This window comes from Argentina silus (assembly GCF_951799395.1).
Source record: "Argentina silus genome assembly, chromosome: 7".
In the NCBI taxonomy this organism is placed as follows: domain Eukaryota; kingdom Metazoa; phylum Chordata; class Actinopteri; order Argentiniformes; family Argentinidae; genus Argentina; species Argentina silus.
Window position 1 is genome coordinate 23,297,652 of NC_139661.1, and position 17,500 is coordinate 23,315,151.

At 46.1% G+C, this 17,500-nt stretch overlaps 4 protein-coding genes across 4 annotated transcripts in view; 2 read left to right on the forward strand and 2 right to left on the reverse strand.

Annotated features, from left to right (window-relative positions):
- The window catches only part of izumo1 (izumo sperm-oocyte fusion 1), a gene marked incomplete at both ends in the record, with an annotated part of 2,973 nt that extends 2,821 nt beyond the window's left edge, over positions 1–152 (reverse strand). The window contains one exon of the mRNA XM_083674021.1: positions 1–152. This exon is cut by the window's left edge and continues 98 nt beyond it. Coding sequence (XP_083530147.1) covers positions 1–152 — 152 coding nt within the window.
- A 3,156-nt stretch (positions 153–3,308) lies between these two features.
- Positions 3,309–11,476, forward strand: LOC310807071 (myogenesis-regulating glycosidase-like). Its single transcript, XM_083673356.1, has 5 exons — positions 3,309–3,754; positions 5,032–5,563; positions 6,114–6,918; positions 7,323–7,441; positions 7,680–11,476. Exons 1-5 carry the CDS (start codon positions 3,474–3,476, stop codon positions 8,025–8,027), a joined length of 2,085 nt encoding a protein of 694 aa, XP_083529482.1. The 5' UTR covers positions 3,309–3,473; the 3' UTR covers positions 8,028–11,476.
- Positions 11,477–12,483: 1,007 nt separating this feature from the next.
- Positions 12,484–15,975, reverse strand: LOC310806877 (uncharacterized protein). The gene is made up of 4 exons (XM_083673154.1): positions 15,939–15,975; positions 15,269–15,356; positions 14,598–14,708; positions 12,484–13,338 (listed from the first exon to the last, which is right to left on the reverse strand). The coding sequence occupies exons 2-4, from the start codon at positions 15,321–15,323 to the stop codon at positions 13,181–13,183; spliced, it is 324 nt and encodes a 107-aa protein (XP_083529280.1). The 5' UTR covers positions 15,324–15,356; positions 15,939–15,975; the 3' UTR covers positions 12,484–13,180.
- A 167-nt stretch (positions 15,976–16,142) lies between these two features.
- msh3 (mutS homolog 3 (E. coli)) overlaps positions 16,143–17,500 on the forward strand; it is a gene marked incomplete at its 3' end in the record, with an annotated part of 16,217 nt that continues 14,859 nt past the window's right edge. The window contains exons 1-3 of the mRNA XM_083674022.1: positions 16,143–16,382; positions 16,697–16,817; positions 16,952–17,376. Coding sequence (XP_083530148.1) covers positions 16,236–16,382; positions 16,697–16,817; positions 16,952–17,376 — 693 coding nt within the window. The 5' untranslated portion in view covers positions 16,143–16,235. The remainder of the gene's footprint in view (positions 16,383–16,696; positions 16,818–16,951; positions 17,377–17,500) is intronic.

The following is a 17,500-nucleotide window of genomic DNA, read 5'->3' on the forward strand; positions in this document are numbered from 1 at the left end:
GCCACAGTCAACAGGAAGTCCTCGTGGAGGAGCCTGACCCTGCGGTCACACTGCAAACAGGGTCTCCCAGCAGGGACACAACACAGCAGGGACACCAGGCACAGCAGGCCAGGGGCACACACGGCCCCGAATGCCTTCCTCATACCCAACATTATCCAGATAGAGTTAGCTAGAGTTCGGCCATGACAGGTCTTAATTAATGGAAACCTTTTCTTTTGTCTTTTCTATAGCTTTTGATATTGCAAAGAGTTGGGTGTATGCTCACAAGAATGCTAACACACGAGACACAAGAAGAAGACTAGCTCAACAGAACTGAGGAAGGATGGAACTATGTACTTAGTTCCATGATGTCATAAACCATGTTCCCATGACTCTAGGGACTTTTGTTCAATCCACTTTTTCACTGGTAATCTATCAAGGCACGTACAACAGTTACAGTTTCACCTCTCAGGCATGAACCAAGTTCAGCTTCATTTACCCTGCTTTAAGTTACCGTTTTTAGCCTGGTTTAAGTGAAGCTAAGGCCAGAGGGGGGCGCCAACCCCATATAAAACCATAATACTAACAGTCATCAGGACAGACTAGACACATGCCCTCTCTGTAACTGAGGCAATTCATCATCATGATGAGATAATGAAAAAAAGAGTCTGATTCGTCGTGTTAATGCGCAGGACGAGAGTAGTACACACGTTTCCAGCACTGAGTGAAACAGAAACACGCTCCTTTTCACCGCTCTGGTCGGACTGAAAAGGTGAAGGCAATTACATTACATTACATTTATGGCATCTAGCAGACGCCTTTATCCAAAGCGACTTACAACAAATACATTTGTAAGTGAATCATCTATCCATCAGTCATCATAAGAAAAAGTAATCTATGCTAGGGGCTATTGGCAGTCACAATGCTAGAAGAAGGAATAATTCCTTTTTTTTTTTCATTTGCTCAACTTAATTGCTCCACTTAGTTTCTTCCATATTATTGCTGTATTGCTTTTTGTGTCCATTATACTTAATGGCCAGTGAGGGTTAATGGGGAATTGATACTACACTTCCCAGTATGCCATTCTTTTAGGATCTCAGTTGAGTGACAGATAATCAGACCAATCCTATTACTCCGTCTATAGCTGCTGGTATTTTCCACCTTGCTTTCCGGGGTTAGTGAGCAGGTTTTACTACAACAACGCAGTGCCCGACTATGGAAAGGTAAGAGGGAAGAATGGTCTTCTTGGGTAACATTTATGATTTGTTTGGACGAGGTTGCTGTCTTTAGGGTACATTGACGGAATGCTGGTGCTCACTAACTTTTTGTCCTTGACTTGCGACGGGTGACATCTCGTTGAACTCGGTGGAGCAAACATGGGGCAACTTAGTGGTTCTAGTGGACCTCCCAGTAGTAGAAAACGTTGACGTAGGACACGGACGAAATGTTGTGTGACGTGACGTGAGTCGGCCTTGTTTTGACAGCGGGCTGGTTTGTGTAGCAACCTGTTGTTTTCCTCCACCGCATGGTCGGTGTGTCCTGGTCCCTGCTCGGTGTGTCCTGGTCCCTGCTCGGTGTGTCCTGGTCCCTGCTCGGTGTGTCCTGGTCCCTGCTCGGTGTGTCCTGGTCCCTGCTCGGTGTGTCCTGGTCCCTGCTCGGTGTGTCCTGGTCTTGCTCGGTGTGTCCTGGTCCCTGCTCGGTGTGTCCTGGTCCTGCTCGGTGTGTCCTGGTCCCTGCTCGGTACCGTCATCATCATCATCATCATCATCAACAACAACAACAGCGATCAGATCGGAAGGGCTTGACCGTCCAATGCTGTACTATGCGACCAGCGGTAGTGTTAAAATAAATAAACCAAATCTTCACTTGATTTCAAATAACTCAAAGTGAAATGAGCCTAAAAGACATGATCATCTCGTGTGTGTGTGTGTGTGTTTGGAGAAAGTCTCAGAAGTAGTTATGTTGTTTGTGCATTTAGCCTACACTTTACCTGTATTATCACCTTGGATTTGACCAGTACTCTGACTCACCGTGGCAGTCGTGTGATCATCACCTGCCTCTCCCCCCTCTCCTGTACGGCTGTACACCTGCGCTCCCGGAGAGCTGCCGTGTGTACCCTTTGGTTCAAGCCCAGTTCAAATATACAACTAATAAACAAATCATCAAGACGTCCATTAGTTGTGTCAGGTGTGTGTTAATGTTGGGATAGAACAACATTGCCAGGACCAGGAGTGAAGAACACGGTCGCGGATGTATTATTATTATTTTATTTTTTTTACCGTGCAGGCCAAGCTAGTGTAAGCCCTGTATCATTAACAAGGCTCTGGCTTCCTAAGTGCTGTTATTTACTCTGCTTACATACTAAGTAATGTTTACCTGTTTTCAAGCTGCCCAGCCCTCACATTGGTATATTCCACAGAAACATGCTGACAGGGTGTTTTAGCACCGGACCTGTTTGTGTTGTAGTGAGTCTACCTGCAGTGTGTCTGTCTGGGTGGCTGCCAGCTCGGAGCCTCTGAGTCAGAGCAGAGGTTGCAGCAGACGGTGTTCTAAGTACACCGATCCTGCAGGACTCACAGGTACAGTGTGTATGAAAGTAGAACGTAGGAATTGCTGAGGACACTTGGATCACACTTGAGAAGAGAATACTAACCTTTTCACACTACTGAGCCCAGCTGAGTTGTACTGTGCGTTTCCACAGTAGCCTGGTTGCTGGAACAGTGCTGGATGTGAAAAGAAAATATCTGAACCAGCACCAAGTTGGGAAGCGAGAGGCGGTGAGATTGATCTTTGCTCGAGGCGAACTGCTCTACCCTGCTGTTATTGGATGTTAGATCACTATCATTGCTTGTTTGCTTAGAAAACCACCACCTTTAGGGAAATGATGTTGCCCACACATTGCATACATGCTGCTTTGTTGCATGTTACCATATGATTGTCATCAAAAGAGGCCCTAAGAGTATTCTTTGTATTATAATCTATAGGTGAATAATGGTTGTGTTTGTGTTTGTTAAGTCGAAGTAGCCTATGCAGCGGAAATGTTTCTGTCCACAGTGTCTGACTACCATGGGTGTAGGTTTCACTAGACATGGGATGATGTGAGATGTGGAGTTAGCATTTTTTTTCCCCAGTGATGTATTTAACACATGATGCATCCAAGAGGACGTCCATACCCTCCGCCCAAAGTTAGATTCTGCATTTCAGTATTATACTGTCCCCCCCACATTTAGGCTCAAACCCACCCCCTCCTTTCTGTTGTCCCTCCAGGCATGCACCCACCCCCCCACACCCCCACCACCACTGATATGATGCACAACTGAAACAGAAGCCAGACCAACGGACACCAGGCTTCAGTCCCCTTCCTCTGGCTCTGATCCTGCGGTAGCGATAACAACGACTAGATCAGCCTCACCAGTTACACTTCACACCCCCCTCCCCCAGCCCTCGCCCCCCCTTACCCACTGTCCCCTGTCCCCAGCCTGCCAGCCAGCAGGATGTACCAGATAGTCCCAGGGGGTCCTGGGGACCACAGTAAGGCGGCGCGGGCCCTTGGGTCTTCTCCCCTGAAGAAGAAGCTGGGCCGTGAGGGTCGCCCCCTGGTGGTGGCCGGTATGTTAGGTTGTGTGCTGGTGCTAGCAGCTGTGGTCTCCTGGTGCTACTACTCAGCTTCACTACGGAGAGCCCACCTCCTGAAGACGGAGCTGCTGGACCTCAATAAGGACGGCTTCATCATCCGCAACCAGACTGGGGCAGCCATCTTCACCATGGCCTTCAGGTGAGCTGTTCAGATGGAATGTCATCTGGTTCACTGCAGGCTGCTGCTCTAACATTGGGTCGTTTTCCTCCTAACGGTCCCTCCTAAAGACCTCTTCACCCCCACTACCCCCTTGTACTAACCCTAACCCTAGAGACCTCTTCACCCCTACTACCCCCCTGTACTAACCCTAACCCTAGAGACCTCTTCACCCCCACTACCCCCCTGTACTAACCCTAACCCTAGAGACCTTTTCACCCCCACCCCACCCCCCTGTACAAGTTAAAAAAAATAAAAAAGTCCTTCTAGCATTATGACTGCCTATGGCCCCTGGTCTGAGCATTGATTACTTTATCTTATGATAACTGATGGATAGATGATTCACTTACTTAAACAAATGGATTTGTTGTAAGTCGCTTTGGATAAAGGCGTCTGCTAAATGCCATAAATGTAAATGTAAATGGTTTCCCAAGCACACAGATAATGACTAATTTACTCCTGGACTAGAAGGCACTTTCAGTGGAGGTTAAACATTGAACATGATCATTAGGCCTGGGTTAGGCCTGGGTTGGGTCTAATAGGTGAAACTAGCCCCATGTGCTAAAGGTCTCTGTATCTCTGTGATGTTTCATTAAACTGTCTCTCTGCACTCTGCCCCTGCTGTCTCTCTTTCATCCCTTCGTTGGTGCTAGCTCTAGCGCTATCTGTGCTATACATCTACAAGCCCCTTCTTTGTTCTTGCTTCCTCTATGCCTTTGCGTCTCTGTGACTGTTGTGTGTTCTCTCTGTGCTGTGACCCAGCCTGTCTGACTGTCTGGGAGCTGTGTAGATGGATGGTGGGTATAGACATGTGATTATGACCTGGGGGGGAGATTGATTTGATCATGTACTACCAGCACACAGACAGAAATAGACAGAGCAGTGCTGTGCATTCATATGTTCCAGGTTCAATGCTACAAGTGATGTAGAGATAACGTCAGAGGCGTAGTGTAGAATAAAGCTATATTCCCCCGTCAAAATAACTTGTTGTCTGTGTATGTCTCAGTTTGTGTCTGTGAAAGAGTGCTCAATGTGTCCCTTTGGTTAACAACCACCTAGTTTATTATCTCTCTCTCTCTGTCTGTCTCTCTCTGTCTGTCTCTCGCTCTCTCTCTCTCTCTCTGTCTCTCTCTCTGTCTCTCGCTCTCTCTGTCTCTCTCTCTGTCTCTGTCTCTCTCTCTCTCTCTCTCGCTCTCTCGCTCTCTCGCTCTCTCTCGCTCTCTCTCGCTCTCTCTCTCTCTCTGTCTCTCCTCTCTCAGGTCTGGCACTCTGGACCTGGACTCGTGCTCTAAGGAAGGCCCCATTCTGAGTTGCAGCCAATCAGATTCTGGCAAAATCAACTTCTTCATCCAGACAGTTCCAGCACGCGACACCGTGATGTGCTACCGTGTGCGGTGGGAGGAGCTAGAGCACGAGCGTCCTGTGGAACACGCCATGGCCTATAATGGCTCTCACTGGTATGGAGGGGCGGAGTCAGCAATACAGCACTGGCCAATCCGTGTCCAAGGTGAGGAAGAGCCACGCCCTTTCATTACCAGTGACGTCTACTCCAATCGGAATGCTTTCGGGGGAATCCTGGAACGCTATTGGTTGTCATCTAACGCCACTGCGATCAAGATAAATGACTCCGTTCCGTTCCATCTTGGCTGGTCAGAGCAGGACAGGACGTTGAGGTTTGAGGCCCGCTACCAAAACTCCCCCTACAGGCCCCCGCTGGGAAAGCAGGCCCTAGCTGAACTCAGCTACAGAGTGTGTGTGGGCTCTGACGTCACCTCCATACACAAGTACATGGTCAGTATCTCCTCAATAGCTTATAACATTGCTTTCACATCTACTAAAACCTCTGAAAGTCGACGTTTCCATCGGTGGGTGCTAACAGCTCCATCTGTATATCTGTCTATATTGGATCTGTCTCTCAGGTTCATCCTAAATTGCCCCTGCATTGTTGCATTGGATTTCGATTGTCCTTTGTTGATACTAATCACTACCAATCTTTCGCCGTAGATTGAAGGCCCATCTCTTCAGGCTACATCTTAACGGTCCCTCGTAAAGACCTCTTCACCCCCACTACCCCCCTGTAAACGTTTCTCTCCTGTTAATAAAATAAATAAAAAATTCCTAGCATTGTGACTGCCTATGGCCCCTGGTCTGAGCATTGATTACTTTATCTAATGATGACTGATGGATAGATAAATGTAAATGGTTTCCCAAGCACACAGATAATGACTAATCTACTCCTGGACTTGAAGGCACTTTCAGTGGAGGTTAAACATTGAACATGATCATTAGTACTAACAGTTCTGTCTGTCTGTCTGTCTGTCTGTCTGTCTGTGTCTTCCAGGTGCGGCGTTACTTCAACAAGCCTGACAAAGTCCCGTCCACAGAGGTGTTCAGCCAGCCAGTGTGGTCCACCTGGGCTCTCCACAAGACCTCCGTCGACCAGGAGAAACTGCTCCAGTACGCCAGTGACATCACCACGCATGGCTTCACCTGCTCACACCTGGAGCTTGATGACCGATACACCCCCGGATACGGCGAGTTCGAGTTCGACCTGCAGAAGTTCCCCAACGCCACTGCCATGTTCGAGAAACTTCACGAGGACGGGTTCCTGGTGTCCTTATGGACCCATCCGTTTGTCAACTACGACTCAGCAAATTTCGGCATTGGCGTGAAGAAGGGGCTGTTCGTCCGGGAGCCCGAGGGCGAGTTACCGGCTTTGGTGCGTTGGTGGAACGGCATTGGTGGAATCCTGGACTTCACCAACCCTGAAGCTCGTGAGTGGTACTCCTCCCACCTCAACTCGCTCCAGACCCGCTACGGGGTGGCCTCATTCAAGTTCGACGGGGGCGAGACCAGCTACCTCCCTCGCCAGTTCAGTACCCACGTCCCGCTCCCGGACCCCTCGACGTTCACGCGGCGCTACACGGAGATGGCGGAGCCCTTCAAGGAGCGGGCGGAGCTGCGGGTGGGCTACCAGAGCCAGAACATCTCCTGCTTCTTCAGGATCATAGACAGAGACTCTGTGTGGGGCTATGAGCTGGGGCTGAAGTCCATCATCCCCACCGTGTTAACCATCAGTATCCTCGGCTACCAGTTCATCCTGCCTGACACCATAGGAGGCAACGCGTACCACAACCGCACAGCAGGTCTGAGGCATCATCATGTCCTGTTGGTTTTGTGGATGGGCAAGCACTGAAACTGAGACAGAATGTGTGACTGTGCAACGCATGCGGTTGTTTTAGTACCAGGGAGTGTGTGGTTGTTTTAGTACCAGGGAGTGTGTGGTTGTTTTAGTACCAGGGAGTGTGTGGTTGTTTTAGTACCAGGGAGTGTGTGGTGTGTATTGAATTGCGTTGTTATTTATTAAGTCCTCTGTGGCTCAGCTGGTAGAGCATGGCGCTAACAACGCTTAGGTGGTGGGTTCGATTCCCGCTGGGACCATATATACTGAAATGTATCAAGCGTCAGCTAAATGGCATATTATTATTATTATTACTTCTATTGTATTGAATGGTCTTGTAGTGTGAAGGTCTATTGTGTTGTGTTGTAGAGTGGTCTAAAGGGACAGAGAGACTGCCAGACAAGGAGCTGTACATCCGCTGGTTGGAGCTGTCTGCCTTCATGCCTGCCATGCAGTTCTCCATCCCCCCCTGGGCCTACGACAGTGAGGTGAGCACCTGGTTACCAGGCTGTTACCAGAACTGATGGAGATCACCTGGTTACCAGGCTGTTACCAGAACTGATGGAGATCACCTTGTTTTCTATCCATCACATTACTTGATTTAGTGGCCATGGTTTGCCCTGAATAAGAGCCGTTGCTAAATGACAAAAGTGTTTGTGTGTGTGTTTGTGCATGCGTGTGTGTGCGCGTGTGCGTGCGTGCGTGCGTGTGCGCGTGTGTGTGTAGGTGGTGGCGATAGCGCGGAAGTTCACAGCACTCCACGAGACGCTGGTGGCCCCCAGGGTCCTGGAGCTGGCTGGGGAGGTTCTACACACCGGCGACCCGATCATACGCCCCCTCTGGTGGATAGCCAATGACGACGAGGCAGCCTATAAGATTGACTCCCAGTTCCTGATTGGGGACGACCTGATGGTGGCGCCGGTGCTGGAGCCCGGGAAGCAGGAGAGGGATATCTACCTGCCGAGCGGCCGGTGGGAAAGCTACAAGGGAGAACACTTTGACAAGGGTCCCATGTACCTCACTGACTACCCTGTGGACCTGGATGAGATCGCCTACTTTACATGGGTGCATTAGGAAGGACACACACACGCACACACACACGTACATATGCACACGCATGCACATACTCAAGCGAACACACACACACACACACACACACACACACACACTCACACTCGCACTCTAGCCGAGGGAGAGCAGGAGAAAATCACTGAAAGGACATGGGGAGGAGAGAACCAAGAGTGGGATGACTCTAAGCCCAGTGGTTAAGCCATCCTGACTGTCTCCATTGCTCTAGATCCCCTGACTCAGACCAGCTTCCATGTTCCATGTTCCATCCATAGAATTAGACTTGGAATTCCAATGTCAGTCTCCATCCTTTAGTAACAGCCGATGCTCATCCATGTGTGCCTTCCATAGTAGATAGTAATAATGACCTGAGATTGTATCTACACTAGTCATTACCACACTGTTTCCCCTGCCCTCCGTTCTGTTGCACTTCTCTTGAAATCATTTGGCTTTCGGTTGTTTTCCTTGTGCTGGACGCTGCTTGGAGGTGTCTGCGTCCTGAAGTGTTTGAGGGGAAACACTGGATGGTGATGCTGCATACGTCCATCCAATGTCTAGTTATGATAGTTGGAGGTTTAGACTAGTGACCGGTGTCCCATCACATCTTGCTGGTGTGCCTTGGTTACACAGTGTTCTAACATTGTGGGTGGAGGTGAATATGTATTTAGAGTTGTGTACTCTAGCCCAGATCTAGCCCTAGATCTAGCCCTAAATCTAGCCCTAGATCTAGCCCCAACGTCACCATGCCTTCTACTGCTGTGTAGAGGCATGTTCTGACGTTAAGCTGTTGCAATAATGGAGACCGCACGCTGGTGTGTGTGCTCTCAAGAAGTGTTTTTTTTGTTTTTAAATTCAACATAGTTTCCAATATTTTTACCATAGCTTGTTAAGCTTGTGATCAGAGAGTTTTCCAGTACCTGATCTTGCATGTAACATGTCCATTTCTTAATAATATTAATAATTTGACTATTTTAATCTGCTCCATGAATAGAGACATTCGGTTATCCGATAATTTCATTTTAGAGGTTGAAACATAAAGCTTTTTCTTTTTTCTCTTTAGAGTCTCAGTCTAGTCATCAACACTACATAGCCAGAGGTCGGTGGACACTCCATCTAATTAGTGAGTTCAGCTATTTCAGCCACACCCATTGCTGACAGGTGCATAAAAGCAAGCATACAGCCATGCGATCTCCATAGACAAACATTGGCAGTAGAATGGGTCGTACTGAAGAGCTCAGTGACTTTCAACGTGGCTCTGTCATAGGATGCCACCTTTCCAACAAGTCAGTTTCTCAAATGTCTGCCCTGCTAGAGCTTCTGCCCTGCTAGAGCTTCTGCCCTGCTAGAGCTTCCCCGGTCAACTGTAAGTGTAAATGCCCATACGGGCACATATGAGTCTGATGTTCGGGTTTCCACATACTTTTGGCCATGTAGTGTATATCTAAGTCAGGCTGTCTCTTTGACACAAGACTGAGAATGTTTCTGTGTCAACATTCCTTCACCTTTCAGTTGCCGGTAGTCAGTGCTCAAACCCCAGGGTCATCACTCCACGTGGCTTTCCTTCCTGTCCTTCATCTGCACTGATCTGAAAACACAGGATAGGTGGAAGCAACATGGTGGATGCCTAACATGGATTTGTCATTCCATAGGCCTGTATGTAGACCGAGTGAGCCCTGTTAGACAATGGAGGTGCACTCATAGTCATGTGTTCCATTTAATGTTGGTTCTTTATAACATTTTAGTTCAGTAGAGTACTGTGCGAGTCCGACCGTAGTGACCAGGGAATGTGCTCGGAGATGCCTGAACATACATGACTCTCTAAGCACCATGCTGCCGCCTTCCCTCTTTAGCCTTGCCAGCTGATCCTCAGTCACGTTAGGACGTCTCCTGGTAGAGGAACAGTGAGCTCAGAGAGACGTGCCTCTGTGTTAGGCCTTCTGCTCTGTCATTGGCACCCCCTGTTTTAGCTTTAATACTGCGCAGCATGTGTGTTTTGCTGATCAGTAGTACACTTATTGGGAATGGCATCTTTTCACGTATTCTAGTAATATACAAATGTACAAATTGTTGAATCTGTGAAAATTGCTGGATGTGCATAGATGTTGTTGAAGTGTTGATGTTTGTAAGCATAACAGGGCTCCAATTGTTTTGTGTCCGGAGTCTCTAGACTCACATCTTTGTCATGCACAACTAAAGACGATAACATTCTAAAGGGATTGAATAAGGGATAATGTGAAAACGCATAAGACTATTGTTCTAGTAATAATGCAGGTAATAATCTGTGCTTCCGTAATTTTACTGTGAGTGAGTCTATGTCGCAGGAAAGGGAGATTAAATCCATCTTTCACGTGCTGTACTACTGTACTTGTTATAACAGGGACACCTTAACGTTGCCATAGTAATCATGATGATCCGGCCAATGGCTACATCATGCTTACACAGGGAGTATTGATGCTGCATCGATTGATACATTTTGATGTGTGCTGAGAAAGGATTGCCAAAGAAAACAGCAATATTATGAATATTACTGCGGCTCTGATTGTAACTGCTTCCTGCCACTCACATTGATACTATGAATGTACAGAGGATTCTGTAATGAATATGGGTAATGTAATGAATATGGGTAATTTTGTCATAGCTGTTTAGTTCTATTGAGAGTTTATAAACAGGCAACTGTATACTTCTCATCACTCGTCCGTACAGTAGTTGTGTATTCAGTAACAATATTCAGTGCCATATGAACACACAATTGCCTCTGTTAAAGCAGAAGTTTGATTTCCATTGCAAAAACTGAAATATTAATTAAATTGTAAATGATAAAATGCAATTTTGTTAGATCAAATCGCCTCTAGCTAGCCCCAACATTTAAATCTACTGTCGTGGGTCTTTTTAAAGCCACAACATGAGCCACATACTTCTGTTTGGAGAGACACAGCCCAGCAGCTCAGCAACCTTCCTCCTTAAAGAACACAGTCAAGGACAAAGATTAGGATGTCGGCGGTTTGGAGCCCACTGTGTCAATAACAGGTGTCTCAAGGACTGTTTCCCACGGTCTGCTTCCAACCTTCAACCCCCGCTTTGCCCAGCAACAACACTCAGTAAATTTCCACAGCTCTCCAACATCCAGGCCTAGTACTTGTTATAACATTGTTATAAGCAATACAGAAGTATTCTGTCTAAGAAACAGTTCTATCAATAATATTTCTATCACACTACTGTAGAAAATAGTGTCCTTTATTATTGGTAACCCTCAGGTTCGTGCACAATAATTCCTACTTTGTTCACATTGTTGTTTTCAAACTGTGTCAACAAACATTGCTGATGTTGATAATATTGCCTTGTATAATTTTGTACAGTGCGTTATTCAGTTGTGCTGTCACCTTTTCCCTGTAGGCTGTTTGAAACCAAGCATACTTGGTGTAACCCAGTGTGAAATAAATCAGAAGAATAAAATGATTCACTGTTCTTCTTTTTTTTTTTTAGGTTGTGGAGTTATTTGTTTTTGTGAAAATGACACCTATAATGTGACATGCTGAGTTTAGGATAAGAGTAATGGACTCATTTATATTTGACAACAGATGAAAATTAGCCTTCTCACTAAATCTGGTGAATTTGCAGGAACATTGATTGTGTGCATTGTCCCTGTCAAATACATGTAATAAAGTAAAGTAAAAAAAACTACAGTATCAGACTGCAGACAGAGACAGAGACCATTGATATGAGAGGTACTAGCTGGGGACTTTCAAAATTCTTACAAGTCCAAAGACATGCTATTGCATGCAGGATCATGCGAGTCTGCATGCGTACGTGGGGGAAGCTGTTTCCATATGTTTACTTTCATTAGCTCAACCACGTCAGTCAGAGAGACATCACATTAACACTTGCCATATTTGACTTTTGTTCCTGTGAAAATCAGCGTATTACCCATTCATTCACCTCCACAGGTACCTTAATGGAGTACGGTCTCATGTATGGTCAGAAGGGTCCTTAACTCTTTTGGTTTGTGGGTATTTGGGACTGGTGTGTTTTTTCCCTGACTTCTGCCGACTGACTGCAACCCCATTGACTGTTAAATCAAAGCTAATCAAAATGTACGATATCTAAATCTACATACAGTTTAAGGAGTTTTACACTTCAACCTTTCCAAAGCAAGGTGTGGCAGAGATGAGTGTGCAGATTAAAATGATATCTCACCTCTCTGCCAGTTTGTTTCTGCTTCATCAGGTGCAGTAGTCATTTGTCAGTGTCAAGTCAAATCAGATAAAGTTTTATTCAAAGTGAAAGGAGGATATCGCAGCACACTGAAACAGCACCTAACTTCTGATGACTTAGTTCTGGACTTTGGAGTCCCTGACTCAGATAGGTAAGGATGAATCAGATGGTCTGTGTGAGGCGGCTTCAAAAACATGTGATGGAACATATGTGTTTGTGATATGGAGACTGGACCAACATGACACACGGGGACGGTCTCACAAGCGGAGCTTTAATTAAGTCAAGAGTCGGCCGAATGGAAGGGAGTGAAAGAAAACATTCAAAATTGTTAGTCAATTTGAAATAAACGACCCTTGAAGCTAACTGTGCAGAAACATGCTGTGATTGAGAAATATCAGCATGATTCTGCAACTTTTTACCAAGTAAAAGAAAACCTGAACTATTACAGTTTGCATGAATTTAACACAAATGAAAAAGCAGATAAAGTATTTTAATCCTGGACTCGATTGCACACCTAAAATGGCTGCCCTTTGTGGTGTTCATGGGTCATTTCCCAACATTGCCATTGACTAACTCAACTACTGTAATCTGAATTTTCATTCTGGAAATCAAATTTATGAAACTCTGATTAGTGAAAGTATTTTTTATTAGTGAAATACTTTTAAAACATTTCTGAGAAATGGCATTTTAGTTAGTCCAGGTAAAAAGTGCAATTTAGTCTAAGATTAGGCTTAATCTGTGTCTGGGAAACTGCCCCACAATGTTTTAACCCTGTAATAAACTTGAAAAAGGATTGTTTAGGATTTAGGATTTAGGATTGGATTTAGGATTGTTGACATGTCCAGTCATTAGCAGCTAGACAAAGTGAGGCAAGCAGAGAGTGAAAGAGAGGAGAGAGAGAGAGAGAGAGAAACTTCAGACGGAGAGAAGAATGAAGAGATGAAGTTTCAGAGGAAGAGTTTGATGAGGGCTGAAGACACCAGCATGAGGACGACACTGGGACCATCATGCTTTGCGGCGTTGCACAGGTCTCCCTCGCAGCAGGAGATGGGCCCCCCACACGCCAGGCTGGAGTGACAACCCTTAGTGATCACATTTGGCATCTCTGCAAAAGAAAAAGGGGAAAACATTATGTTATCAAATCTCAGTCAGAACAATAAATAAGTAACATTTGTAGAGAATAAAGGGAATATCAGAAACAAAAAGAAAAAGTGGTCTGACATGTAGACATAACAATACAATACATTTAATATGTTGCTTATGACCGACACATTGCAGATTAAGTGAACTTTCATGAATGGACACATACAGTGTCCTGTCTAAGTAATGGGACAGTAAAGCATTTGTTCTTCTTTCGGCTCTGCACAGTAAACATTTGATCTGATTTTAAATCAGACAGTTAATCTGAAGGTAAAGTAGAGATTCTCAGGTTTTATTTGATGATATTTGTGTACATATTGGTTTCACCATTCAGAAATTACACCACTTTTTTATTCATAGTCCTGCTATGATGAAGCACCATCCAATGAATTTGAAGGCATTTTCTTGCACTTGAGTAGACAAGATGTTTCTGTACACTTCAGAATACATTCTTCTGCTGCTGCCAGCAGTTACAATCATCAGTTAAGACAAGTTAGCAAGTTCTTGTGGCAGCTATACATGCCCAAACCTAACACCCCCTGCACCATGCTTCACAGATGAGGTGGTATGCTGTAAATCTTGGGCAGACAGTTTTTTTTATCCAAACTGTCCTCTTCCAATCACTCTGGTCCATGATAATATTCATCTTATCTGTCCACAATACCCTTTTCCAGACCTTTGCTTGCTTTTTAGGTATTTTTTAGCGAACTGTAACCTGTGACCATTCTTTCTGAGGTTTGCACCTTGCAGTGAAGCATCTGTAGGTTGGCTGGTGACGTATTCTGCGGATGACTTTCATTGACTTTCATTGACTTTCATTGACACCTCTTTGGCCCTCATGTTGGCAGGCACCAATAACAAACTCCAAAAGCAAATCCAAAGCCTGGAATCAATCATCAGCTGTCTTATGCTGCACACATGATCTGACAGAACATACCTGACATACCAGAAACACCTGTCAAGCCTATTGTCCCAATACTTTTGGGTACCCTAAAAAGGGGGACGATGCATAAAAAGTGTTGTAATTTCTGAACGGTACACAAATACCATCAAATGAAAGCTAAGAATCTCCACTTCAACCTCATATTAATTTATTTGATGAAAAAATCCAAACTTTTGGAGTGTAGAGCCAAAAGAAGAAAAACTGCTTCACTGTCTCATTACTTCCGCAGGGCTCTGTAAGTCAGTCCCACGGTCCAGGAGCTGCAGGCTATCCCAACTCACCATCGATTCTGAAGACGGAACAGCGGTTGAAGATGACAGAGCAGGACTTGGTGTCGGTGCAGGAATGTACATCAGTAGCTGTGCATGTGTAGCATCGTAGTCCACTCGCTACTGAGAGAGGAACACACACACACACACACACACACACACACACACACACACACACACACACACACACACACACACACAGACAGAGACACACACACACACACACACACACACACACACAGACAGACAGACACACACACACACACAGACAGACAGAAAGACACACACACACACACACACACACACAGACAGACAGACATTATAGATCTGCTATGTTATTCCCTATACTGTATTCTGTCTGAATAGGTGACAGTCCTGTACAGCATCATGCTCCTCTGAGCGATCTATCTACATCAAAACACTTCTCCTGCTCACTGATCAGACATGGATACAAGATCAGAACCCTTGAGATCCAACACCCAGACCCAGTGTATAGAGACCACGACACAACCAACACCAGAATGTAGGCTATGCATGAGTTAAGTGACAAGAAAGACCAAGATCAAGACCTTGGTTTGGGCACCCAGGTCTAGACCCAGATGTCTAAGCAGTTGACTCACCTTGATGACCTGTGTCTTAGAATACCCTACCGGCTTTATGGAGCATCATGGCTTTAGTCTCACCTGTAGATAGCAGCAGACAGAAAACAGCCAGGGTCACAAACTGCTGCATCATCATGAAAAGAGATGGAGAGACTGAATCACTGGAACGCTTCGAGAGAGACAGACAGAGACAGAGAGCAAACAACAGCTTTATGTCTCAACCCACTTCTCAGTCTAATTTTATGCATCAGCATTTGCATTTCCGCAGAAAGTGTTTTGCAAGAATACACAAATAACCCAGTCCTTAAATGGCAATATGAAGCCCTTGAGTAACCTCTGAGTAAGTCTCTGAGGCGTTACATAGTAACCATGTGTAAGATAACGACATGGAGATTTGTAAATGCTGGTATATTATGGAGATAACTGGGTAAGAGCATAGTTACTGTCCTCATGTTATTTTCTACGTTTAGAGTTTTTGGTAGGATTTCTATTCATGTATCTGTTCATTCTCGCTTCTCCTTTCACCAGACACAGGGTGACAGTGTCCCTTTGACCTCGTTCACAGCACAGAGCGACTGGCAGATCGTCAACACTTTCACTTCCCCCTGGGCCCTAGCTCTCTCCAAACAGGCCTGCCCTGTCTGCTTCAGCTCTGGGATCACATCATCACACCACATGGCAACTTCACATCACATTCAATCAAGCAGGAGCATTCAGCAGCTGGTACCTGTTCAACTCGGTTTCCGCTTACCTTATGTCCAAGAGCGAATACCGAAGGAGTTGGTTTTACCAAAGCTTGAAAATCTCTCTTTCGCAGTAGGAATGAGGTACCAGAACTTCCAGGTTGGGCCACTTGGAGGTGCTGCTGAAGCGGATCATCTGGGCTTCGACGTCATTGACGCGCCAATGTTATCACAACACATGCGCCCAAATGCCATTTCTATCAGCTGCCGGCTGCTTTTATTGACGATATACTATCAGAACAGCTAGAGACGCTTCCAGTTACACAAAACACATAAGTATCAATGCAACTGGAGCAGCTTTGAACATGCCGAAGAAGTCAAGCACCACCCAGCCCTCCATAAGTAGGTACTTCGGGGGGTTGAGCAGCAAGAGTGGCCCGGACAGGAGGGTTCAATCTGGGATTAACTCTGGCGAGCAGTTCGCTGGGCAGCAGGCAAGATCCAGGGGCAAGGTGAGCAAGGAAGGACACCGTGCAAATGCATGGTGCGTGCACGCTAACTTGGAAATGCTATGTCTTGAAAGTAATTTCATTTTTAAAATGTTGTCCAAAGCCTACAGTGTCTTACTGTCTGATGTAGGCCTACTGGTGATGCAAAATGAAGTTTTGAAATGACTGAGTGTTGTTGCTGACGGCCTCTGCCGTTATTTCCATTCCAACTGACTTTACTACCACTCCTCCTTTATATTGAGCACTGCTCTATTCTGTTGTGTTCTAAAATCCCTCTCTTGTGCTCTGCTCTCCATTGTGTTTTATATGTCCTGTAGCAGAAGCATTCCCCCAATGATGGTCTTGGTTCGCTGGGGAAACGAGCCAAGAAGTCACACCATGACCAGGAGGAAGTGGATGACATGGAGTGCGAGGTCATATCCTCTCAGACTGTCAAAGGTGGGCGCCCTAACACAAAGTAGCCTATGGGAAGGAGGGGGGGCTGTGACCCAGACTTCACAGCTGTTCACACAAGCCTCTGGCACTCCCCCTTACTTCCACTCTATGTCACCCTATTTTCTCTTTCTGTTCAGAGCCCAGGGTCCCCACCTCTCGAGCAGCAGGCAGGCTTTCCTCTTCCACCCTGCAGAAACTGAAGGGCTTTAGCTGCCTGACGGAGCCCAACAGCGGAGCCACAAAGTCTGGGGATGGAGGTAGTGGGTCTGGTGATGGAGGTAGTGGGCCTGGGGATGGTGGTAGTGGGCCTGGGGATGGAGGTAGTGGAGCTGTGGAGGGAGGTAGTGGGCCTGGTGATGGAGGTAGTGGAGCTGTGGGCCTTGTGGAGAGTGGTAGGCCCCCTCATGGAGTGATAGACTCAGGGTACCATAGAGCAATGCATCAGGGCAGCAATGAAGAGAGACAGAGAGGAAAACTGGAGGAGGAGGAGAGGAAGAATTCTGAGGAAGAGGAGGAGGAGGAAGAAGAGAAGGGGAATCCAGAGCCATCTACCAAAAAACAGGTAGCAATCCATCATCATCATCATCATCATCATCATCACCATCATCATCACCTCATGAGTTTTGTCTGTGATCCATTTCCAGGCCCTCAGTCTCATTCAGTTTGCAAAGCTGGGAGGAGCAGGA

What these genes read in the sequence shown, in the direction of transcription:
- LOC310807071 (XM_083673356.1), top strand. Translation starts at nt 3,474, where the DNA reads ATGTACCAGATAGTCCCAGGGGGTCCTGGGGACCACAGTAAGGCGGCG. An exon ending in GTACCACAACCGCACAGCAG is followed by an intron (nt 6,919 to 7,322) that starts GTCTGAGGCATC and finishes GTTGTGTTGTAG; the next exon opens with AGTGGTCTAAAGGGACAGAG. An exon ending in CCTGGGCCTACGACAGTGAG is followed by an intron (nt 7,442 to 7,679) that starts GTGAGCACCTGG and finishes GTGTGTGTGTAG; the next exon opens with GTGGTGGCGATAGCGCGGAA.
- LOC310806877 (XM_083673154.1), bottom strand. Translation starts at nt 15,323, where the DNA reads ATGATGATGCAGCAGTTTGTGACCCTGGCTGTTTTCTGTCTGCTGCTA. An exon ending in CTGTCTGCTGCTATCTACAG is followed by an intron (nt 14,709 to 15,268) that starts GTGAGACTAAAG and finishes TTCCTCTCTCAG; the next exon opens with TAGCGAGTGGACTACGATGC. An exon ending in TTCCGTCTTCAGAATCGATG is followed by an intron (nt 13,339 to 14,597) that starts GTGAGTTGGGAT and finishes TTTCTTTTGCAG; the next exon opens with AGATGCCAAATGTGATCACT.